General features: G+C 46.4%; 10 protein-coding genes across 10 annotated transcripts; 3 read left to right on the top strand and 7 right to left on the bottom strand.

Moving 5' to 3' along the window:
• Positions 1 to 907: 907 nt before the first annotated feature.
• AOL_s00215g89 (uncharacterized protein) lies at positions 908 to 5380 on the bottom strand (the record flags this gene model as incomplete). Its single annotated transcript, XM_011129291.1, has 10 exons — positions 908 to 1812; positions 1874 to 2292; positions 2357 to 2576; positions 2631 to 3523; positions 3584 to 4375; positions 4431 to 4621; positions 4681 to 4816; positions 4880 to 5049; positions 5121 to 5252; positions 5360 to 5380. 10 exons carry the CDS (start codon positions 5378 to 5380, stop codon positions 908 to 910), a joined length of 3879 nt encoding a protein of 1292 aa, XP_011127593.1.
• Positions 5381 to 6330: 950 nt separating this feature from the next.
• AOL_s00215g90 (uncharacterized protein) lies at positions 6331 to 8166 on the bottom strand (the record flags this gene model as incomplete). The annotated part of the gene is made up of 1 exon (XM_011129292.1): positions 6331 to 8166. One exon carries the CDS (start codon positions 8164 to 8166, stop codon positions 6331 to 6333), a length of 1836 nt encoding a protein of 611 aa, XP_011127594.1.
• Positions 8167 to 9549: 1383 nt separating this feature from the next.
• Positions 9550 to 12096, bottom strand: AOL_s00215g91 (uncharacterized protein; the record flags this gene model as incomplete). Its single annotated transcript, XM_011129293.1, has 1 exon — positions 9550 to 12096. The coding sequence occupies one exon, from the start codon at positions 12094 to 12096 to the stop codon at positions 9550 to 9552; it is 2547 nt and encodes an 848-aa protein (XP_011127595.1).
• A 441-nt stretch (positions 12097 to 12537) lies between these two features.
• AOL_s00215g92 (uncharacterized protein) lies at positions 12538 to 13431 on the bottom strand (the record flags this gene model as incomplete). The annotated part of the gene is made up of 1 exon (XM_011129294.1): positions 12538 to 13431. The coding sequence occupies one exon, from the start codon at positions 13429 to 13431 to the stop codon at positions 12538 to 12540; it is 894 nt and encodes a 297-aa protein (XP_011127596.1).
• Positions 13432 to 14464: 1033 nt separating this feature from the next.
• Positions 14465 to 15538, bottom strand: AOL_s00215g93 (uncharacterized protein; the record flags this gene model as incomplete). Its single annotated transcript, XM_011129295.1, has 1 exon — positions 14465 to 15538. One exon carries the CDS (start codon positions 15536 to 15538, stop codon positions 14465 to 14467), a length of 1074 nt encoding a protein of 357 aa, XP_011127597.1.
• A 1375-nt stretch (positions 15539 to 16913) lies between these two features.
• Positions 16914 to 17480, top strand: AOL_s00215g94 (uncharacterized protein; the record flags this gene model as incomplete). Its single annotated transcript, XM_011129296.1, has 3 exons — positions 16914 to 16961; positions 17065 to 17171; positions 17258 to 17480. 3 exons carry the CDS (start codon positions 16914 to 16916, stop codon positions 17478 to 17480), a joined length of 378 nt encoding a protein of 125 aa, XP_011127598.1.
• Positions 17481 to 17557: 77 nt separating this feature from the next.
• Positions 17558 to 18755, bottom strand: AOL_s00215g95 (uncharacterized protein; the record flags this gene model as incomplete). The annotated part of the gene is made up of 6 exons (XM_011129297.1): positions 17558 to 17666; positions 17733 to 17971; positions 18030 to 18165; positions 18225 to 18568; positions 18622 to 18653; positions 18731 to 18755. 6 exons carry the CDS (start codon positions 18753 to 18755, stop codon positions 17558 to 17560), a joined length of 885 nt encoding a protein of 294 aa, XP_011127599.1.
• Positions 18756 to 19112: 357 nt separating this feature from the next.
• On the top strand, positions 19113 to 20406 carry AOL_s00215g96 (uncharacterized protein; the record flags this gene model as incomplete). The annotated part of the gene is made up of 2 exons (XM_011129298.1): positions 19113 to 19398; positions 19466 to 20406. 2 exons carry the CDS (start codon positions 19113 to 19115, stop codon positions 20404 to 20406), a joined length of 1227 nt encoding a protein of 408 aa, XP_011127600.1.
• Positions 20407 to 20469: 63 nt separating this feature from the next.
• Positions 20470 to 20691, top strand: AOL_s00215g97 (uncharacterized protein; the record flags this gene model as incomplete). Its single annotated transcript, XM_011129299.1, has 1 exon — positions 20470 to 20691. The coding sequence occupies one exon, from the start codon at positions 20470 to 20472 to the stop codon at positions 20689 to 20691; it is 222 nt and encodes a 73-aa protein (XP_011127601.1).
• A 717-nt stretch (positions 20692 to 21408) lies between these two features.
• On the bottom strand, positions 21409 to 23075 carry AOL_s00215g98 (uncharacterized protein; the record flags this gene model as incomplete). Its single annotated transcript, XM_011129300.1, has 5 exons — positions 21409 to 22449; positions 22557 to 22629; positions 22712 to 22784; positions 22871 to 22984; positions 23060 to 23075. 5 exons carry the CDS (start codon positions 23073 to 23075, stop codon positions 21409 to 21411), a joined length of 1317 nt encoding a protein of 438 aa, XP_011127602.1.
• Between the last annotated feature and the right edge of the window lie 1061 nt (positions 23076 to 24136).

A 24136-nucleotide genomic window follows, 5' to 3' on the forward strand; every position in this document is an offset into this window, starting at 1 on the left:
TGAAATTCGGGGCTGGTCGTTTGGTTATGGGGAAACAATACTACTACTACTACTACCACTACTACAAATATCATTTTTTTATGATTCTGAATCCACAGAAAGAAAAACAATAACCATTAAAACCTGTATATTACTTCTTGTTCGCCGTTATATCAAACCGGGGCGCATGAAAGTCAAATACAATATGAGGGGACAAAAAATCCCAACATTTTTTTTATTGGGAAAAAAAAAAGATCGATTTCAATCATTAGAAATGAGAGTGTACTGACGAACCCGTGTGACTGTCTTTTCTGATTCGTATGACTCTAAAATTAATATTATATGAAATACACATACAGAGCTTACAGAGCGGTGTGGATGTCGTTCCAATAGAGTATATGCAGACGTGGCATGCGGCTCTTATCAAGATCAAGATCTTTTGTTATCGATATGATCTTGATCCAGTTATGCATGTTGTCATGAGGCTCCCTATAGATCTTACTATATGTAACTCCGTCCGCTTACTTAAGACGTAGATATGCATACATGATATCATCACGATACCATCGCATCACCCTCCAATGGATATAAAAAAGAATATTTTAACTTGTTTTTGTCCCCGTTTCTTTCTATTTTCCGCTAAGCTGTACTTCCCCTTTTCTAAGCTGTAACGGAAGAAACAAAACCAAAAACAAAATGAAGACTAATATCTCACATGAATTATAAGAAACAAGCTAGAAGCAGGTAAGAGAGAACAAAGGAGAAGACAAAAGAAAAGAAAAAAACGCCCATCATCCCATGACATGAGTAACAATGAAAATAATAATAATAAAGAATAAGGAATGAATGAAATGAAAGGAAGTGAAAAAGAAAAAGTGAAAAAAGTGAAAATAAAACTGTCGCCCGAGTGATACGTAACTTCAAAAGTTTACCTCCATCGCCCCTGCATGTTCCTCTTTTGCTGTTGTTGCTGCTGTTGTGGGGGTGGGGGTGAGGCAATAACCTTTGCAAAACTTCTATGCTGCATTGGCTGCTGCTGCTGCTGCAATGGGTGGCCCTGCTGTTGCTGCTGTTGCTGTTGCTGTTGCTGCTGCTGCTGCTGCTGCTGTAAACTAGTATGGCCGAGCTGATGGATTCTATGATGAGTTTGCTGCTGTGGTTGCGGCGGTTGAGGTTGAAATATTGGCTGTGGAGGAGGCGGTTGAGACATTAATTGTTGCGACTGAATTTGTAAGTGTGGTTTGAATGGTGATATGACGTTCCTCACCAAAGATGGCGGACTTGATACGCTACCACCCATCCCACCACCGAGGATGCCACCACCCCCAATACTAATCCCGGCATCTAAAGGTGTAATGGGCCGACTCCCCGCTCCGTCTAATCCAAATCCTCCAATACCAGATGAGTTCAAGGGGACGACTGCTGGGGTAACTGCGGCCGAAGAAACAGCAGTAGCAATATTTGTGGGAACGGGAGTCGTAGTTACAGTAGCCCCTCCCACACTTGTAGCGGTAGCACCGCTAGTCTTATTTTCTGCTTGTAGGGCAGCAAGCGCGGCTTCATTCTCCCCAGGAGGTTTAAAATTCGTCAGTTTTCCATCCTGATAAACATTGTTGAGCATCTGCTCGAAGATTCCCGCATCTTCAAATTCCAAATACTTTTTGTATAGCCTGAGAGCTGTGTTTGCGTCTTCGATGGAGTCGTGGTTTCCGGTTTGAATGTTCTGGCGAAGGAAATAATAGGCGAGGAAACGCAGAGAAAGTTTACGTTGTCGAACCTTTTTGAAGTAGATGTCCACGGTATCGATCACCTGTTCCCGGGGGACGTGGATGTCTGTGGTTTATATTTAGTACTTGTATTGTGAGATATCCCTTTAACAAGGTTTCAAACTTACTGATGATACGGAAATCCTTCAACAATCCGTGTCCCACAAATATGCATCCCAAGTTCAGGAGGATCCAGAGCTTCTTGTATGCAACTTTTAGAGATACAAGCTTAAGAGCATGCTTTGAAACCATAGGATCTAGGTCTCCAGGTTCGATACCCGAGAATAGAGTCAAATAATCCACAACTGGTTCCCTTGTATGGATGTAATCGTCGATAAACGGCACACCCTCCGCCTCGCCGTTTCCCCTCAAGACAGAGACCCTGGCTAAACTAAGGCGACTGGGCCGAATAGTCTCTCGAGTACCATCTGCTTTAACTTCGATCTCTTCCTTTTGTAGGGCCACAAACTCAGCGTCAATGGCAAACACTGTTCCAGGCATCGGGTTTTCATCAATAGAGAGCGGTTGGCAATTGTCATTTGGCGTTCTATATTGAGTCAAAAGCAGTTAGTAATCGTAACAGTGTGTAGATTTGGTAGTAAGTTACTCACGCATTAGGCAAACTCTTGAATAGTAGGCTTGTATCAATTTTGTTCATCCAAGAATTATCCACGACATTGCCTTTAGACTTTTGTTGGAAGCAAAGAATAGACGGTAATTTCCAGGATGGTGCAAAGTTCATCGCTTCCTCTTGAGATACTGGTCTAACCAAAAAGTCGTTGAATAAATGCCAGTTGCTTTCTGTTCTTTCACCGGGATCCGTAAATGAAACTAAATCATAAGATTAATATAATTCTCAATATAAGGAGTAAAAGGCTCACTTACCATCAATCAAACTCACTAAATGCGGCGCCGTATCGTGATCCCCTGTAATCTCAGCTACCAGACCAACAAGCTCATAAACCACAATATTAGGATTCCTTTCCTTAATTTTATGAAGTTCTGGCCCTTGGTAACACAGGAACTTTTTGTCTTGCACCACAATCCCAATCTCTCGCGGAAGCCAGTTCTTCTCTGCCCAGTAAAGCTTTGACTCAGGAGATCCCGCCGCCGCATTGAACATCAATACCTCGGGTTGAACGTCGTGCACAACTTTTTTCGTCGTCAAAGATAAGTATCGACGGCACTTGTCGCACCAGCCTCGGGTTTGTCCATCGCGTTCTATGCTATGTTTCAATACCGTGCTGAAGCTGCCAAGCACCTTCGCTTTCTTTGGATAGGCGAGCTCACGGACGAAACTATTACTGGGGCGCATAGTTTCGGTTCCGCAGTTGGAACATTTGATGCACGTCATCGATGAGGTTATGAGAGCATTCTCAAGCTCTGATTCGTTACGACCTTCGATCGGACATGCCTTGAAATCGGTAGCGAGTTTTTCCATTAGAAATCTATTCAAGGATTGAATCATTGCCGTGAGAGACTGGCTACTTCGAGGCATGCCTTCTTCGAAAAGCCCCAGGGCCGAGGCCTGTGAAATAGAGCTAAATGTTCGCAGGAAGTTTGTAGCTTGGCAGTTCTGTCCATTTGCTTTGTCAAGCATGTCGAAGAGGAAACCGAGCTCGCACAGTAAGCAAGTTTCTGACAAACAATTTCTTGCGGTATGGTGTAAAGCATAGTTCCTCATCATAGGCGTGAATTTAAGAAGTTGAAGGAGTGAATTGGAGTATGAGTTCGTAATGTGAGTTTCCAAACCAGAGTATCTAGTTTTATTGTAGAATCTACAAAGCGGCGTTAGTATCACCACAATACCCCCATGCCCCTAGAAAAGTGAAACTTACTCAAAATCAAAATCATCCACACCAAACCTGCTATACTTGATTTCCACCTTATGGTACCTCGCAGGGACGTCAAATGGTCTTAATTCCGCCGCAACGGCACTCCAAGGTGTAGTCACATCCATTTTATCCTCCGAAGGACCTTCTCTCGCCTTCTCGCTACGGAACTTAGGGGCTTGAACTTGTCCTGGTTTTTCCTGGACTTTTGTCGATTCAACTTGGTATCTCCGTGTCCTTCTATGAAAGGGGGCCCATCCGACAAAGTCATGCATTTTCATTTTTGACAGGACGTCAGAGTCGATTTTTGGTGCGGGTTTCCCAACCTCAAAAACCATGTGGGATGGCCATGCTGAGAGCAATTGCTCGCGATAGTATGGAATGCCAACTGACGCGAGCGAGCTGTAATCATTCATCTCTGGGACATTTGGGGGTGGCATAGGAACAGATTGCCATTCGATAGGATTGGAAAGCTCTGTAAATCGGATTTTATCCGGTTTACCCCATAGTTGAAGGATTGCATCCGTATCGGCAAGGGCGAGAGCGTCGCCAGATGGGGCGAGCTCCAAGGACGATATGTAGTTAGAAACATTCGCTTGTCGAAGATTAACAACATTTGGATTGGCGATATCAATAATTTGAAATTGGCCGGTCTGAGATGCTATGATGCCAGTTGTTGACATTTTTGGGTGCATCCGACAGAAAGCTGCACCAGCCGGGAACGGAACTGGAGGTAAAGATCGAAAGGTTCGAAGGTCGTAGATATTGACAAGAGGGTCGAGGACGAAGCCAGTTTGCCTATGATAGCTTTAGATTTAATCCCCTGCATAGTAGGAAACAAAACCTAACTAACCTTGAACTATAACCACAGGTTAGGAGAACATTATTTTGAGCATCTATATCGGAGACAGTGGCTCCATGGGCTCGAATCGTCTTGATTATCTTGAAAGAGTTAGGATCAATGATGTTGACGCTGCCAGTTGCAGTTCCACAACATATGACCCTATCCCGTCGCATCACGATGACGTCGTCATTGGAAGGTATCTATTCAATACCCAATCTTAGTATAGAAATACTAAAGACTGAGGAGAAATTTGGAATACCTCATTAATAACCGTCCCACGGTCAAGATTGATTGTTAGCAATGGTTGCTGTACTCCACCAACACCACCAGCTATAATCTCTGACGTTCCCTTCGAAGTATAGCTCATGCATCGTAAATCGTACATACGATCACTCCTGTTCTCACGATCAGTCTCCGACACTTCCATCATAATTCACAAGCCGAGCTTCCAAACATACGTGATGTGGGCTTTAGACAGCCCTCTTCTCGCACTAATATGAAGACTCTTCGATCCCAAGCTAACAATACCCCTATCACTGAATAGAAAGTTTCGAACAGCTCCATCATTATGTCCCTTGTAGACGGTGTATCGTTGTAGTTCTGATCCATAATATGACGTGACACGACCCTATATAACCACTCTGTTTGAGCTCCCAAAGTCCATAGCAACAATTAGGTTCCATCACGGATGAAGCTTACGGAATCGTTTCCGGTCCATAAGAGGTCCTGGTGGACATCGAAAGCAAGAGCTGTAAGAGGGGTGGGAGCCGCACGGTGAAGAGTGCCTGCAGGTCCTGGCACTACAGCCCCCGGTATGGCGACGCGGGACACCTAAAACCACCCCAGACACCATTAGCATGCATAGGACCTAAACCAAAGGACGCTTGCCACCGACAAAGGCCTCTATGTCCAGAATTTGGAGACCCCAAAAAGCTTACCTCCCGCCAGTCGACATCCATTTAAGTTCTCTTTATCTGGTTATCGAAGATCTAGCAGTGCGACAATAGCTCTGGTGCATGGTGGGGCAGGTTGTTGCGGTTGCTCGTCGGACATCCAGAGAAGTGGTGGAGGAGCGGGGAGGATGGCGATGGGGCGGAGGAATGCGAATAGAGGGACGCAGATGTAGACGTCACAAGGCGGCCCTTTGGACGTTAATGGATGCGTTGAAGCTTGGTAACATTGACGTTGCTGGCCTTTGACGGGGCCTTGAAGGTAAGTGCAAGGTGGAATCTAAAGTGTGTTCGCGCGGTTTCCGTTTCCTAGTGGACGGGGCCTACCTTGCTGTGTCGCCAGTGACCCCAGTACCATGCCGCACCACACATGCAACACAACTATCCCGCCGCACCGTTTCTCTAGCATAATATGGATATCAGGATCATAATATCATTAAACGCTCTAACTAATAAAATTTCAAAGAATACACCGTCTATAGATACATTTTCAATAAAAAATAAGAATAACAAACCAAAGAACATGCAAGAGCCAAGAGAGAGAGAAAGAGAGGGGGATCGGGGGATATCAAAGGGGAAAGAAAACAAAATAAAATAAAAAGGAAGGGAAGGGCAAGCTAGCTCCATAGGCATATGCTTCAACAATTGTCCACATCAACAGCAAAAGAGCTTCCGCAAACCATGCTCCAACTTCCTCAAACCAAACACCTCACCTAGCTAGTAATAATAATAAAAGTCAAATCAAACCCTACCGCTAAACGTATTAAGAAAGGAACAGGAGTTATAAAGAACTATATTAAGGGAAACGGGCCTCATCTTGAATGTCAACTGCTAAGTCATCATCAACAACGGGGAAAGAAACAAAATAAAAATCGTTAAGGCCAGGTACTCAGGTGGAGAGTACCTGGGCGTACCTAAGACGCAACCACTCCTTCCTTCCTTCCTAAGGCAATCTTAGCTCAATTACTCGAGCTTAGATTGTTACCACCTGGCTCGTCCCTATTCCAGACATGCACAAGTAGTTCTCTGATCTTCGCCTCGTCCATACCACTAGAATTTCTTCCTACTACCCCAGAATCATCCCTGCTCCCATGGCCACTGACGCCGACCATTGACTTTGCTCCTCTCCCGTCCACATTTGCACCGAGACTTTGGCTCAATCCTAGACTGCCCGGCCCGCTGCCATCGCGGTCCAAGCTCTTCCTCCCCTGTTGTTGATTCGGAATTCGAGTGGTCTTTATATATCCCTTCAACCTAACCACCGACTCGCCAACAGGACTCACGAACCTTCTCACATTCGCGTATTCTCGATTGATTCTCTCGACTTCTCTAATAGCCTCCCTTGGTAATTTCATAGGCGGCGCCGCTACCGCATTGCCTCCAGGAGTTGCTTCAATATTCATACTCCCTCTTCTAGAGTGGCTATGATAGTACAACTGCCCATTTTGAAACTGGTTCTGCTTTTCTTGCTCCCACTCTGCCTGTGAGCTTTGTCTTTGAAGCAGTAGTTTTGTTTGTGTGCGATTGGGAAGAGGCTTTCCGGCACCGATATTAGTACTGCCGGGTTTTCTAAGGATCGCATCATGATTAAGGGTCGAGAGGGGGGTCTGCGATGGTGGCGTCGCATGTGGCGTCGGTGGAGATTCGAAAGAGAGGGAATTGCGCTTTTTCATAGGTGTCTCGCGAACCGACGAGGGAGATGAAAGAGCGCCACTTGGAGATGAAGAGGTACTGATAAACCTGGAGGTAACAGGCTGAGGCGCCGGTCCGCTCGATACGGACGACATGCTTCGCCTTCCTTCGTTATTATGGGTGGTAGCGGTGATAGTTGCAGTGATAGTAGATACTTGGGGAGGAATGGCCGTTGGATGATTTGTAGTATGGAAAGGTGGAGAGGGTCGAGGGGGCTTTTGTGTTTCAGACTTTGGAGTTAACATAGTTTGAGGGGTTGCAGGAGTATTCAATTTCGTAGTCTCAGCACTATCGGTACCACCAATTGTCTCAATGCGGTTGCCATTGGTTAAAGCCGATGTGACTGTTGCAGGAGGAGCAGGCTTCGCTGGCGCTGGCGTGAATTTAATCTGACTTGAGGATGCAGTCCTTCGGTAATCGGCTGCCGATGCATGAAGTTGCTTTTCTTCGGCTGCTGAGGGCATGTCAGCTTGTAGGTTTGAGGGTATTTCGTCTGCTTGGGCACGTCGTGATATGTCGGGAACATCAGCTTGCGTCGGAGTTACGGGTTTCGACTGGCCCCCCATATATGCATTCTTGGCAGCGTCTTGGTTCATCGCGTCCTCGAGTTCGGCCTGTGCTAGTTGATCGGCGGAGTCTTCAAAACTTCCCGGGGCGCTGGCAAATTCAAAGTTGGCTTTCTTAGAGTTGGCGTTAGGGGTGCTTAGTGATCGTTTTGGGTGAGATTTGGATCGTTTCTTTAACTCGTGGCCACCACTTTGTCGCGGTTCCTTCTCTTTGAGTCTCTCCCAAGGAGGGACTGGGGAGGTGGAATGTGCTTTTGATCCTTGATTCGCTGCAGCAGCAGCTTGCTGGGCTGCTTGCTGGGCGGCGGCAGCTTGGGCTAATGCGACAAGGTCACCATGGGATCGGGTGCCGGCAAGTTTTTTTAGATTGCGGCCGGAAGGCACTCGATGATGGCGTGAGTGGACCACGAACTGCTTGGAGGGTCTTTTGGGGGCTGATGTCGAGGGTTCTACGTCACCGTCTTCATTGTTATTTTTGGCCAGTTGAACAACTGACGATGTGGACTTGCGCTGCGAGAGATTCGGTCTCGATGCCATTGCGCACGATTGAAAGTGAGGGGTATGCAGCACAAGATCCTTTTGCTTTTTTTCCTCTTCTCGTTATTCTCTTCTTGAAATTCTGATGCAAGTAAGCTCCTGCCAGAACTTAGCACTGTGTCTTATTATTGTCCTCCTACTGCCACGGTTTTCCTAGCTAGGCTAAGATAATAATGGGTCTTGCCTGCCGGAATATGAGGTTTGGAGGGGAAAGACAACAGCTAAAGGATGGGCCGAATGACAGTTCTCGTATGTAATATGCAGGGAGGTCCCACCAGATCCGACAGGTAGAATGAGAGAGAGGGGGGTGGGATCTGGCTGAATGTCGCAGTAGGCTCTTCGGGAAGTCAGGTACTTTTGGTCAGCAGATAGGGGTGATAATGCAATGGAGTGTAGTGCAGACAAATATCAGGCGAGATGGAATGTTCGGACAGTCGAGATATCTCTCGCCGACCACGTCTCTGTCGTCCAAAATGAAATCTTATGATTTGTCCGCTTACAAACACCGTACAATGGACCAATTGAACACTTCTAGAGAAGATGGAGCCAGACAATTGATGTCGGGGGACAACCAAGTTGCAAATCTCAAGAAGGGTGGAGAGAGTCCGATGCAGGTTGTATTGGTGGGAGAGACCTTCCGAGCAGGCGTGAGCAATCGGCAACCCGGGTCCACGGTCAGCTGGAGGCAGGAGGCAGGAAGCTAAGGTATGTAAGAAGTACTCTGTACTCCGTACGGAGTATGTAGGTAAGTATGTATGATATTGATGCCTGGGATTCCGAGGGTCTCGTGGGAAACTGCCACCACTCGGGTTCAATTGGCGTCTGATTGGGTCCTGACAGTAACTAGTAGGTAGCCGGGGAGTTTAAAGGACGATGATGCAGGTTTGCAGCAAGCCGACGTGGCTGACCGGGGGGTGTCGAATAGTGTCCGTCCGTTATGTCTGTATTTAACAGGACAAATATTGCGACGGCAAGCACGAGCAAGAAGGGTATCTTGAGGCTATCGATGGACTCCGAAAGAGCGACGAGATGCAGGTGGCCTGTGGACAACCAGCGATGATGATGACGATGATGGCTTTCGGCGGTTAATTCGAGTCAATTGAAGAGTTTGTGGAACATGTTAACAGCCGTTAAATTCACAGCGCTCCGACAGCAGAGCACTTTGGCTCTTGCACTTGCCCATGTCCGGCCACAACACAATTGTCTTTTGGTTAGTATCCACAGCCAGGCGGATATATCCAGATCTAGATCTACTCGCGGGACCATACTAGATCACGGCATCGATATCGATATTGTACAGCTATTGTGAATAGCTTTACGGATATAGAGTATCTAAGTGCCTAACTATAGCTACCTATGTACAATAGTTGAGTGGGTACTCATTCACTGTATCCCCAAATTCAAGGTTGCAAAATCAAGCTTCATCAGCAGCTTGTCTATCCCAGCCCCCTCAAAGAACGACCCTCCAGCCCCTCCAGCCCTCAGACTCTCACCACCCTTCTTCTGGTTCGCCTTCTGCCCCTTCCTTGTAACCTCGAATCTATCCCTCTCTTCATCCATCTCATGTAATCTCCTTACAAGTCCTCCCACAACCCCTCTTATCTCTCCACAAGTCCTATCTAACTCCCTTAACCCATCCTCTGCCATACTATCATCCGCGTCTACCAGATCCAGAATCTCATTCGCTCTCATAAGCCCGGTCACATGCGTACCAAGTATCTCACACATTTCCAACAACGTTCTCAGTCGATTCGTGAATATCGTATCTGTGATAAAGGTCTGCTGGCAAATAGATCGTAAATACCGTTGATGAGCCAATGTCAGAGTCTCCGGGTTGGTAACCTTCTTCTCGTCTTCGGCTTCGGTCGTGAGCTTGGGTGTATTTGGTGTCTCTGGTCTTCTCGATAGCCCATCCTTCGTAGTCCTCGGTGACCCTGGCGCCGTAAACTTCGTCCTGATAGGACTGGCAAACGATTGTAGTGTCGGTGTCCGAGGGCTCTGCGGCGTTTTAGGTCGAGAGGATATAGAACCCATATGGCCTCCTCTCCTCCCAAAGGACCCAAACCTCCCGGTGACCGGGCTCCCAGGTATCGCCGTATCTGCCCCCGCGGCTGAAGATTGCCCAACCCCAACCAATCCTTCCAGCTCGCCGAACCCCGAATCAACCACGTTCCCTTGAAAGTAAATCCCCAAACTCTCTAGGAAGAATATACAAAGATTCGCTGTTGCCCACGCGAGTCTCTGGCTCTTCTCCCTCTTCACTAGAATCTGCCTTTTTCCCTTCAACTCCTCTTTATTCCGCCTTGTAGCGATCCCTTGTACCGCTGTATTCCTCCTCGCCTGCCATAAACCCTGTAGTTTCATCTGCGCCCGTCGAATAGAAAGTAGGTAGTGAAACAGATATTGATATATCTCCAGGTCCTGCGGCGTTAAAAACAGCTCCAATGGCCATGTCAGGTTAAACCCTAGGCTGATTGGTACACCTAACAGTAAATCCCCAAACGCCGTCTTATCCAAATTCTTCACAATCAACGGGACCTTGATCGGCGCCGTTCCCGGTGTACCTCCAACAGTACTCCCATCTTTAGTCTGCAAAGTAAGATAAAGAACCTCCCTCGCCCGGTCGAGTCTGTCATCATGTTGTTCCTCCGCTTGTCGAAGGTATAATGCCGCCCATGTTCGTTTGAGAACGTTCCCAACCTCACCATCTTTTACGGTAATCGCCCCAAGAGAAGTGCCCGTCTTTGATTTGAATAATGCGGGTCGAGTGAGTCGTTTGCGAATACTTTCGTCAGCTTGTTCGACTAATCCGATGGCGAATTCTCCCCGACCAAGTAGATAGAACTCTCGCAGTATGTGAAGAACATCCAGTATCTGTTCCGTCGGCAAAAGCAACTGTAATGTGTTCATCGATAGCGAATCGCGGATCGAGCTAATCGCAGCCTGAAATAAAACCGGACTAAGAGGCGTTTTGAGGTCCTGTAATATAGCCAGATGCTCCTGTAGTAGCGCCTTCTCTGATGTGACTGTTGCAGCGGCCTTGGACCCAGCCTTTATTAATCCACCTTTCCTCCGGATCTGATGCAAAGCCCTTCCCACGAACAATATTGAACTTGAGGTCTGGGGTGTCACAAATTTTGGAATATTACTCCTCGATAGCGCGAAGTCCAGGGAAAGCATCGTTTCCTCTACGTCGTCGTCTTCCTCATCCTGTTCCCCCGTAGCCATTTCCCTGATCATAAAATCCGAGGCTCCAAATGTCGGCAATCGCCCGTAAAGAACCCAAGTAGAAACTTGACGTAACCACGCTAGTTCTGCCGTATTCAATAATTCGATGACTAGTTCCTCGAGGGAAGGGTACCCTGTATGCATGTCCTCTCGTAACCTATCGATAATTTTGGCACCTTTGACGCCTCGTTGTGTAAGAATCTCGGATGCATCATCATCTTCAATGTCTTCTACATCGTCCTCCAAGTCCTCTTCTTCCTCTTCGCCATCCTCTGTCTCTTGTGTACGAAGCCCAGCAGCTTCACCGAAAAGCATCAACTTCGTCAACCCTTCCATGTATTCAAGAACCCTCCTCCAGCCAGAAAATAGTGCCACGATCTTTGCCAATGGGACAATATTGTAGGCTCCAACGAGTAGGTCGTCATGATTAAGAATAAGTCTTTCGGTCTCAGTGACCTGAGTTCGGAACTTTTGAAGATGGTTGATGATGCCACAAGCGACAGCGCGGGCAACTGTGGATGGGTGGTGGGTCGTGATAAGGTCGCAAGAGTAGCGAATTCGGCGATGAAGGATACCAATACTAGCAAGGTCGTTAAGAAGGGCTCGTTCGGATGGAGAAACAAGTGGGAAGTTATCAGGAAGCTCTGGGGTGAAGAGCGGGGATGAGTGGCCAGCAAGAATGAGGAAGAGCTCGTGGAGCATGGTTGGCGTACGCGTAGAGTAGCAGCGGGCCACTCTCCAAGGTTATAAATGGCGTTCCGATGGATGGCATACCAGCATCGCGTAGCGAATCCAGGGCTGATTTGTCTCAAAACCGAGAGACCTTATCGAGATAGCTGTATATCAGTTTTGATACCGGAGGCTCGGGATCTTAGCCCTGAACAAGGCAAGAAGGGGAGGTTGAGATCGATATCGGTGTTTGGATGTCGTTTTCCTGCGCCATTATGATTAAAATCGAACGCTCGGTACTACACGCCGACACCTGATCATGAACTTCATTCTGCACCACAAGCTATAGCCGGCTATGACCAAAAACCAAGACACTTCTAATCACAATTCGCAATTCACAATACAAAATTTCCCAGGATAAGTGTTAGCCCTCTGTGTGGAATTTTATGCAAATATTCTATATTTCTCACAAGTTTAGACCATAAAGTAAGTTTCCAGCCGAATACTCACAACCTTACTTAACACCACTATTAAACCATATATAATGACGACACGACAGATATAAGCAGCCGGATTCTCAACATAGTCCGGATCAACGTACCGGCTCCGAAATCCAACATATTGCGCCGGTGCAATTGTACTTTTCATTTTCAATCCGCCTTCTTTCCCAGTTCTTTGAACCGAAAGAGAAGTTCGAACAAGGTCTGACTGCCCTTCGCGAAACCTCACCCCTTCAATCTCAATGATCGGAAGGTGATCTGACCCGACTCCAACTAGGCCATCCACTACGGTCTTTAGTTGATTCGGAGAAATAGATCTGCCCAATTTCTTAAATTTGTCGTCGTGCGAAACGCCATTTCTGTCAGAAAGACCCATTGTTCGAGCTGGAGCGCCATGAGCAGTCGACTGCGAGATATCCGAATCAATGTGATATGAAAAATCCGAACCGTATTTCCTATCGAATAACGTTGCGATTTGGTCCTCCGGTATCTCCGGTCGCGCATGCGTGATACCCAAGTATTCAATTAATGACACTTCATCGCAGAATTTAGTACCCAACTGCTCACCCAACTGTTCGATCTGACAAGCGTCAACTTTATCCTGGGAGTCTCGTAGGACCTCATTTTTCACATATAATGTATCGAGCTCCGGTGCAGTTGCAAGCGATGCAGTATAAAACCTTGACCTTTCGAAGATTCCAATATTATCTTCATCCAGGAGCGTAGTTGACCTGTGAGCCCATATCGTGGCCGTTTTGAGTGACGACAATTTCGGTCCGAACTCCTTTAGTTCACCCTCTTCTATCTCCTTTCCCAAAAAAGCCCTGTTTTCTGAAGAAAGCGCCGAATAAAGATCCTGATACGACATAGGCGCCGGGGACGCTGTACTTTTGTTCCAGGAGAACAGCCAGTAGATTGCTGTTACGAGACCGCGCAGTATATATGCTAACGGGCCGTCGATATTTGGTGCAGAATTCTTGTGAAATTGGATCTCGAGCCTTCGAAGAGTTTTACGAGTCGGACGACCAGCCATGCATATCCTTTTGAGTATAGCAGCGTATACATTAAACTCGCAGGCGAGGGGTACGTGGTAGTATATATAGAGCTCATGGATATTTGGAAAGAGGCTCAAAAACGATATAAAAATCCTGATTTGAGTAATGAAAAACTCAAAGCTGTAGTCAGGGAGGTCCGCAAAATTCACGATATGATTCTGTCGCCTGATTTTTGTATCCAAAAAATACGGACTTAGAAACCGTATAGACCTGCGAATGGGAATATTTGGTGAGCCATTGGTGCTTGAGAGAATATTTTATCGAGAACGTAGCTAGATTATAATATTACCGGATGGACCTGCGAACTGGTTCACATACACCGCCATCCTTGAATAGCGAAATCGAATCTGGGGTTAGAATGATCCTGGGGCTGAATCGCAGCGAGAAGCATATTTGATAGCAAAGCACCGAACATCGAGAGAAGTTCTCGCGGGCGCTACGCGTCATATGTCTGGCAATCAAGATGGTAATTTCGACTGGGAGTACATTGAGTATGCTTTTCTTAGGGTCCATTTGCATCATAAGATCTCGAGAAGATACGATATGAGAAGTCAAGCGTACAGCGCCGTGTCTGCAGGTTAATGGTTTGGTCGCAGTTTAAATTGGTGCAGCAGCTAAGCTAAGCTTGCTGGGCAAACTCCACGAACCAGCTGGCAGATACGCTATACCGTAAACAAATGCAATACCCAATGCATAAGTTAAATGACGAAAAGGAAAATTCTAGTTTATATAAAATACTGGGGTATATACAAAAAAAAGAAAAGGATAAAGAAATATAATACAATGAGGATGAACATCTAGAGGCTTGAATGTAGGTAATTTCAGGCATCAATATCCCAACCCTAATTAATAGCGACCTTTGTCGTCGGCATAATCTGCTTTGCTTGTCGCCCCCCACATATCCAACAAGGAACCCTTTTCTGTCCTCTGTACCGAAAACTGGAGATCAATATCAGTCCTCTCGTATTTACTAGCGCTATATCTACTTCCTAGCAGCTCTACAGTTTGGAGACGGTCTAATCCGCTATCAACAATGCCGATAACCCACTTCCTCATTACCTCAGCAGGAATCGAACCAGATCTGCGAGGTGACGGCCAAGGCAGCCTCATATACTCCAAGTTTCTCAATTTTCCAAATGGAGCATAGTCTTCGGTTGTTAGAAAAAGAGGAATACGCTTGATAGTTTGGAGATCCAGGTGCTGTAAGTGTGGGAGCTTCCCGACGAGCATCATAATATCCTTCCCCTCTAGATGGGAACTTATGACCCTAAGGTCTTTGATCCGTGATAAAACATCACCGAGCAATCGGTTGTCAAACCAACCTTTCCCTTCGTAGCCTTGAACCTGACATTTTTCGGTTTCTATCCGCAACTTTTCGAGCTTAGGTGCGAATGACAATGGGAGGTAATAAAATGCGGTTTTTTCGAACAGTGGATCACTAAAGGATTCCATCGGCGTGGGTAAGTTGTGTGCAACTATCCTTGCTTCTGTCAAAGCTGGGAACTTTGGCACGATTTCGCTCATAACTTTGTTTATCGTAAAGTTATTTTGTTCTTTCCCCAGGAATTCTTGGTTTTCTGGTGATAACTTTGCGTAAAATTCCGAGTATGATGGGTCCGCTGGTGGAACCCAATCCGTGGCGCACCAATAATGGGTCAACTTCCTGACATTCCGTTCTCTAGTTATCTGAAACTCCAGCCGTTGAAGACTATCACAGATGGGCAATCCAAGCATGTCGCGAAGTATGGCAGTATAAATATTAAATTCGCAGTTATGGGGTGCCATGTAGGAGATATAGAGCTCTTGAACATTTGGGAAGAGCTTCAAAGCCATTGTGGAGATACGAATATTTGTGACGAAGGCCTCGAAATCGATCTCAATATTTCGAAAGGATTCGTCGATATCGTTAGAGCGGGGCATTTGTCTTATGTCCCTCACCCAGGAGTCTCCAAATCTAAGGCATCTGTGGATTGTAAGAATGGTATGTAAATATTAAAGAACTTCTGACATCTACCAATATTGGGATTTGTATTAGAGCATACTGAATGAGCCCACGAAGATGCTGACAGACCCCCCCATCTTGAAACTTCTCAATCGATTCCGGGGTAAGAACGAGGCTCCTACGAAGCGGAAAAGATAACTTGTAACAAAGCGTCGAGCATCGAGAGAAACTATCTTTGTCCCTCACTGGCATATGTTCGATAATTGCAATGATAATTTCATTTGGGAACACATCGAATATTGTCCTCCCCGGTGGCAAATGAAATTGTTGAAAAGGTATCTTAGGTACTACGATAGGGTTGGCCACGTTGGATCGCTGTTTATTTTTCCCTTTTGATTTCAGCGATTTTGGAGCCAATTTTGTAAAAAATTTGAAAGCGGCCATTGTAATGCAATAAGATCGTGGGATACCAGGCAATTAATTTCGAATGTGGACAGGGACAGTCGGAAAGGTTTAAAGAGAATATATTTAAATACTTCTAGAACCACAATCCGCTAAATTCACTAAATTTTCAAAGTCGCACAAGTCACTTTATAATACACACGACCCGGATCCGTCAATTGATTCGGAAGCATGGCTCGAGGCTATAATAGAGGCAGGGATTTAGTAAGTGGACATGTGCACGCATGCGCATTCCAGTAGAAGTTTAGAATCTGACACACAACTGCGGGGTTACCCTGATTCGAGGCTGAAAAGAATGTATAATGGATGGGACATATACCCAATATGTTTGATACCCAGGAACATCTGTCGGTATGTGATGAAGAACTTGACTGGTACTAGATGGTGTGTCAGGAATGTACCCGTATTTCAGAGGAGGCTTGAGTTGATACGATATAACGGCCCAGCATCATAAGCGAAAGACAGCAGGAAGGCGTCCCGCTCTCATATTGAATACGGAAAGGCGTTTTACCATCCTGTCACTTGTCGAGGTTTTTGTGAATACCACTTGCCTGTAGTTTATCTGGCTTACATCTGCATGCCAGACCCAGACCTGCATGCAGCCAGTGGATTTGGGGCAATCAATAATCCTCTCGGAAACGCCGGCTCCAAAATAACACAAGAGTTTGTGTTAGGTCACGTGAAAACAAGCAAGTTGTGCTTGGCAGACCGGCCAACTCAGCCTCGCAAGGACTGCTGACATACTACTGCTGTGTAGAACCTGTATGTTTGCCATCCAGTCGCATTGCATTGGTTCGGGCCAGGCTATTTGACCAGGCTATCCGACAGCATTCATATTCTCATTAAACCCCAAATACCGGTATGATCAGGCTTCGCAGGTTGCTCTCAACTATGGCAGCCTCATCGCCTACTCCGATGGAGGATATCATCCGTCGAAAGGTATCTTTTTCTCTTTTGGAATCATTGTAGAGATCCGATGATCCGACAGAAAAAAAAAAATTTAGCATGAACTCACACTAAGATTTGATGGGCTACCCTATAGATTACCGAGACATTAAACCCAATTGCCTTGCAAATCTATAATGATTCTCATAAGCATGCCCACCATGCTCCCATGCAGGGCGTTACGTCTAAAGAAACCCATTTCAGGTATTCATAGGCCTCTTTCAAGCCTTTCGCCGCTGCTAATTTCTATTATTCAAATTTATATATTTTATTCTAACGCCTTCAAATAGACTAGAGATCGTCTCGGAGGCTTTCGAGAAACAGACTCAAATGGCCCGCCACAGAAGCATATATGCTCTTCTGAAGGACGAGATGAACGAAGAAGGGGGTATTCACGCTCTTCAGCTGAAGACAAGGACACCCAAGGAAGCAGGCGAGCAAGAAGCTTATAAACTCGCAAAAGCAGACGAGAAGGCCCAGAAAGAACAACGGAGGAGATCTCTAGAATCCTAATATTGCATTATGTAATTATTCAAACTACTAACTAGTTATAGACATACTTTTTGAAACAAAAGACACCGTCTATAGGGTTAAGCAGATACTTTGGCGGAATATTTTGAAGCCGCCTTGTCGAATAGTTCATTCTTCTCAGCAATATCTAGCACCATTGCGTGGCTGGGGTCTTGGGCTTCGAGAGCACTATTTGGGTTTGAGTAAGCCATTAGCAGGGCAAGCTACGAGTTACTTGGAGCTTTGGTAACGTACCTTATATCTGCTGTAGTATCGCCACCAGTCAATGCAGTCAATACGATCTTATTAGCTAGGGCCGCGATGTCACCCTTGTCTTTTGTGAGGGCCTGTTGAAGGGCGACCTCTGCTTCCGGTAGCCTGCCAAGATGTAACTCTGAGATTGCCTGGCCGACTAGCGACATTGTGCTTGATGTAGATGGAGCCTGTGCTAGTTCTTCAAAAACATAGTACGACTGCTGATACTTGTCACCACCCTAAAGTTCCACTGTGTCAGTACCATAATCTGATGCTTTATGATCTCGACACCCATACCACTCTCAGGCCGACCCAAGCCTCAGCAATATTGACGACGAGACTGTCTTGTGCCCACTTCTTCGCCGCTGTAACTTCCTTGATCGCGAGATCTGTTCTGTTCTGAGCCAGTCTGATTTGAACGATGATAGAGACACTAAATACCATATTAGCGTTAACCATCTCCATATGCCTTCACAACAACTAGAGACATACGCCTCGAGATTTCCTTGATGTTGACTTAGAAGCGCTAAAGCCTCATCGGTCTTCCCTGCCCTTTGTAGTACAATACCGCCAATAACTTGTACTGTCGCATTATCACCTGATGACTTGGCTAGCTCTTCGATCTCCTCGATCGCAGTTTCCAACTCTTCTGTATTGAACTTGGCAAGAGCTCTAACAGCGGCAAGCTCTGGTTCCTCTTCTCCCTCTAACTCAGCAAGGACATCCTCGAAATCGCCCTGGGCTATCCGAGCTCGGAGTTGGAATATTCTGGCGGGGAGTTGGTTGCTTGCGGAAAGGGGTTTGGTGTCAAACTCGACTACTTTGTCATATTGGCCCTGCTTCCGAGTTAGTTACGGCATCGGCGACTAAATTATGGCTTGGAACGTACCTGGAAGAAGGCATTGTGGATGTTGAGAAGCTCTGTTGATTGTCTACCTATTAGCCCAGCTCATAACGATGTGTACTAGCTAACTCCTCTAGTGTACTCGTCGCCGTACCTCCTTCGCCCGAGAATGGATCCATTGCAAGTTTTTATAAGGTAAATATTCCAAGTTCCGTAAGATGGTCGTATAATATTGGGTTCGAGTGCCTGAAATCTGCGACGGGTGATGTGGTAATCTGAAGCTTGATGTTGTCGTTGGAGCTTGAAGCCAGCTTTGAGTTGCCGACGCCAAGAAATCCAATCCCCAGCGCCAAAGTCGCGTTCGACTGCCACCAATTCCAACTTCATCCACCTTCACCTCAACCTACATCATCACCTAACATCATCCTTCACCACCCATCGCCATCACCACATCGCCAGTTCTCATTGACTAATCTCGACGTGATCCACCCTTAATTTCTCGCTGTCTTGCTTCTTTCGCTCGTCTCGAACTCACAATGGCATCAAGGCCCACCTCCTCATCGGGGAGGCCGAGCGGCCAGGAGCGCAAATATCACCAAGACTTCATCACCCGAATACGATATCAAAACCATCTCCCAGCCCCCCCACAACCTCCCAAGCTTCTCGAAATTCCAAACAATGCTGCAACTGAATACACAAGCGCCAATTTTGCCTCGAGATTGGTGCGAGAACAGCCTCTCAATATCGAAGTAGACTCGGAACTAGGAATGCCAATCGATTTACTACCGTTTGGGCCAGACGTATTCTCATCTCAACTCCCACGTATGAATCAACAAACAAAACCGAAAACAAAAATATTGAGTTATCAATTGCTAATATAACCTTTTAGTCGCCTATGCCGCTCTTCGAGCTCCAGAAGTCCAACCCAAAGTCCACCCAAGCGACCAACTTCTTCTCCGTCCCATCTCCGCCCTTGGAAAACCTAGCCATGCTAAGGCCGGTGTATCCTTCCTTCGTCGTACAGAATACATTGCCAACGAAGCCTCCCGCTCCACCTTCCAATCTACAACATCCCGTGAACTCATCGAAAATATCACAAAACACGCAAAGCGTACCATCAAAAACACCACCAATGATCCCGTTGCCATGTTACAAGCCGTCATCAAGGGCTTTGATGTCGCCAATCCGCCATCAGGTAAAACCTGGGCATTGCCGAAACATCCCACAAAGTCAAATGTGAAGGCCGTAAACTCCTGGCCAGTACTCCCAGATCTAGACGCTCACCCTGACGGTCTCGGTTACGTTATCGTCAAGTTATCCACAAACCCAGTCGCCCAGTCCAACACCCGAGACCCAGGGCTAGATTACGCTCTCCTCCGACCCTGGAACGACGATGGCGCACCCGAAGATTCGAAGTTTCATTACTACCTCCCGGACGGCAAGAGTGTCTCTGGGGCGGTAAAACGAAAGTATGATGATGCTGACACATCAAACGAAGATTACACCCACACCTCGGCCGAAGGCCGCAAATTCTACCGCTTCAAACGCCTTAGAGCGTACGAATACGTCGTCCCACCCGAAGTTATGAAAGATACTTATCGCGAGGTGGTCCTCGTAATGCGTGGAGGAAAGGGCGAAGAGGACAAAGGAAAAGGAGCATTCTTCTCGCCAATCTTCCAAAGAAACATTCTAAGACCGATGAGAACGAAGGATGTTGATGACAGTGAGGCGAACAAGGCGGATATCGCCGAGGTGAAGTTTAGAGACTTATTGCCAGAGGAGGACGAGCGAATACAAGAGCAAGTTGGATTGTTGACGGAGGGAGAGTAGAGTACTCCTCCTCAACGACGGCGGCCCTTGCGTCAGGGCCACATGTTTCCGAAACCTACACCTATGAATAGCAGTGTGAAAATAAAGAGGAAGAGACCAATCGTTATCGAAATTGAATCCAGTCCAGAGCCGGAGCCAAAGCCAAAGAGGAGAAGGATCGTCACACCAAGGGAAGAAGAGGAGGATTATGGCGACGGTTACTTTGTATCACCGACGCAAAGACTTTCAGCATTAGAACGGCTGCGCATGGCTAGGGGCCTCCTGAAGACCCGCGAACCACTTTAAGAGGGGCGCCAGCCCACACTCATATATTATCAGAGAGGTGACACGGTTCATGGATATTCTTATTCTTATTATTATTATTATTGTCGTCACTTATGCCGACGATATCTCTTTTCATGGGAAGTTTTCATTAGAAATAGTGCGTGGAAAAGGGAATTGAATTCTGTATTTCAGCATATACTGTGTACTATATATAATCCAGCATTTAGAAGCGAATTTAAGATATTAACGATTTACCTAATTGTTGCCAGCTCGTAACTACACCCATAAAGAATACCGTGACCTAACTTTCATGGTACCGGTATGCTAGTCTATAAGCAAATATATGATGTAGGTGGGAGACTGTATCCCAAAGAAGCAACGATGAATATAGGTCGCGATCGACCGTTGATAACGCTGTGCTGGCTAAATTCCCAGGTCGTAATGTATAAATGCTGTCCATACAACGTTAACGATCTTCCACCCGTTCTAATGAAGCTTCAAAATACATGCACCTGCTACAAGCGCAAAGGAAAGATAGTATATAAACATCGAAGAATGAACAATGCTAATAAAAAAAACAAAGCACGGCAGTATCATGTCTACAATCAGTCAGTCTATCAGACGAAGGCTTTCATATCCCAAGCTTAACCAGATATTATTGTACCAAAAAAAACCAAAACCATATTACCTCCCTTTTTGATCGTACAGCTCTTCTAATGCCCACGGATTCTATCCCTTTTATGCAATGACAAATGTTCTGCTCACATCCGGTACATCCTTCTTTAGCCTCAATCTCTCACTTAGGAATCCACCGAGTAATCCTAATACGCCTTCAACTCTTTTATCCCCTCTTTTCCTCATCCAGACTACCAATACCCCTATTAGAATCGCATCGATAACGATGTGTTTCAATACCGTCCAAACGCCCCAGCCGATCCACCTTCTTATCCAATTCAATCGCCCTCTTGATAGGTTCATGCCGCCTCCATTCAAATTTCTAGCAACATCCAACTGTTCTCTTAGCGCTGCTACCTCTGCCGTCATCTTCGTAAGTGCAACTTCAACGCGTTGCTTCCAGCGTGTGTAGTGCGCATTCTCACGGGAGGTCTGTCCATTCGTCGGTTGTTGTTGTTGTGGGTTGGTACGAGGCATTGATCCGGTCGATGATAATGCTGCCAGTGACTTTTTGGTCGTGGTAAATTGCGAGGAACTCAGGTGTTTAATATGTTGTTTCTTCTGCCTTAGGATGTCTGATTCTACGCCACTTCCTCCTCCTCCACCTACGGCGGTTTGGGTGTTGATACTACGTATTAAGTTCCCAGTACTGCCACCTTCTTTAAATCCTGCTGGTTCGTTGATGACCGTGACCTTTGGTAACCCGTTTTCGTCGAATTCATCCATTGTCTCGTAGTGCTCGTCCTCATCCTCGTCGTCGTCACCGGTGTCCGGACGGTTCCCAGTTTCTTCGGAGTCGGTTTGGACACCCATTCCTACTGGCGGGAAGTTTGTGAATCGTCTTCCTTCCTCGGTGGGGCTCATCGGTGGGAGGATTTGCAAGCCTGTTGCAGAGATATTTTGAGAGTGTGATAGACCACTGGCGGGTTGTCTTCGTGGGGTAGTCGCAGCCGATGACAAAAGGGCTTGCTGTTGCTGTGCCGGGGCAGCTGTAGTGGATGAGGAAGAGGAAGTTTGGTTGGATTTGATTTGGTCCCAGACGAATTCGAGTTCGGCGACAAGTTCTTTTGCATCTGGAGTGGTGACTGCGAAGCGGTGCATAGCCTGGGCAGGTGATTGATATCTCGTTAGGGAAGGTGTTTGAGGGGTAGACAACTGGCATATAGCATGGGGGGTGAGGGGGGGTCCATATGAGGGGGTAGTTTTCATACATCTATCAATGTTGTGATATATCGCCGTTTGGCTTCGGTCTTTGACAGGCCCTTTTGTTCGTGCCATGAGTCCCTAGTGTGACGAGTCCCACATTTAGCTATATCACTCTGATGATAAGAGTGGATATTTTCCACCCCTATGGTAGTTAACATACCACTTTTTGGCTTCTGTGACCTCCTCATCACTAAGCCCTGTAGGCCGTGGCATCACACCGTCAACATCCCCCTCTAATCATAGTAAATCCATCACGTCAGTCTTCCACTGTATATCGAGATAATCGTGGTATGTATGAAACGGAAAGGTCCATCCGCACCCATTGACTGTTTATATAATCCATATAGCTTTAATCTGTCCTCTGGCGGCGGCCGTGAGGACCCGGACCTCGGTAGCTTTTTGACGGTGTTGAGAGCATGGACGAATACTCGGTCTGTTCAAAAGGGAGGTTAGGCGGTTAGTCTCGATACGTAGATTAGATATGGTTGATTAAAGGGAAGCTTCATACCGACTGAGTCCGCCATGCGGGATATATGATATTTTAAGTAGAAAGGGGATTGCGTTTGGGTCTAGAACTGGGATGGTCGCTTAGAAGTTAATATGGCTTCTTGCTTGTTAGACGTTGTGATAGGTGCCGCTTTGGTGGCGAAGTGGTGAGGGTATCCTCACAAGTATCAATCAGGCCCGCACCACGGTAGCAAGGCGGCCCCAAAACCAGAGAAAGAAAAAAAAGAGAAATAGGAAGAAGGTATAAAACCGAAGAGCCGAAGAGCCCGAGCTCCCAAGATATCGTGAGATGTCGCTAAGATGAGTTCAAGTTAAACCGCGGACTAAAGGCGCGACAAGCCTCAAACTCGGCTGCGACAACGTTGTTAAAGCACCGACCAGACTATGCTAAGACTAGACGGTATACACCAGAATACCATCTGACGAATCACACAGCTCAAGTCAGCGATGTAAGGTTCTTTTAAAAGGTAAGTTTAAGGAACCAGATTATGCTGCCGGCACGGCAATTGGAGAAACCACAGGCCGGGGTATATCGTGAAGTGTCACGGTTCGTGCATGAGCTGAAGGTTGTGGAGAGCAGAACCGCGGCTTCGGTGCTGGTCAACGCGAAAAATATCACATGGTGGTGCCACAGCCAAGGCTTCGAACGTCAACCGTTTTCAATATCGAGAATGTTGGCTCGACGGGAAGGAAACTAGCGGGGTTTAATACATGCGAATCAAGATTTTAACTCGCTGATTACAGTAGCATTCTTTTTTGAATGATCGCTTTGAATGGAATGTCGATATAACCTGGATTCAGCCTTGTCACGACTGACATCCAGACTGTACTGACTGATCATGATCATCCATACTCGAGTATTTACACAACCTCGATGGTGCGTGTAGTTATAGACAGAAACATAACATGCTTTTTAGGCCCCAAACGGTGGGCTTTATTTGATACAATTTTTTTAAGGGACTAGTTTAATTACAACCGAAGTTAACAGAACTTTCCGTTATTATATACGTCGTCATTGGGTCTCGTCCATTTACTTGTTTAAACTCAACTCCGAACCTATTTACATATATACATGTAT

Source organism: Orbilia oligospora, assembly GCF_000225545.1.
Source record: "Orbilia oligospora ATCC 24927 unplaced genomic scaffold scaffold00215, whole genome shotgun sequence".
Classification (NCBI taxonomy): domain Eukaryota; kingdom Fungi; phylum Ascomycota; class Orbiliomycetes; order Orbiliales; family Orbiliaceae; genus Orbilia; species Orbilia oligospora.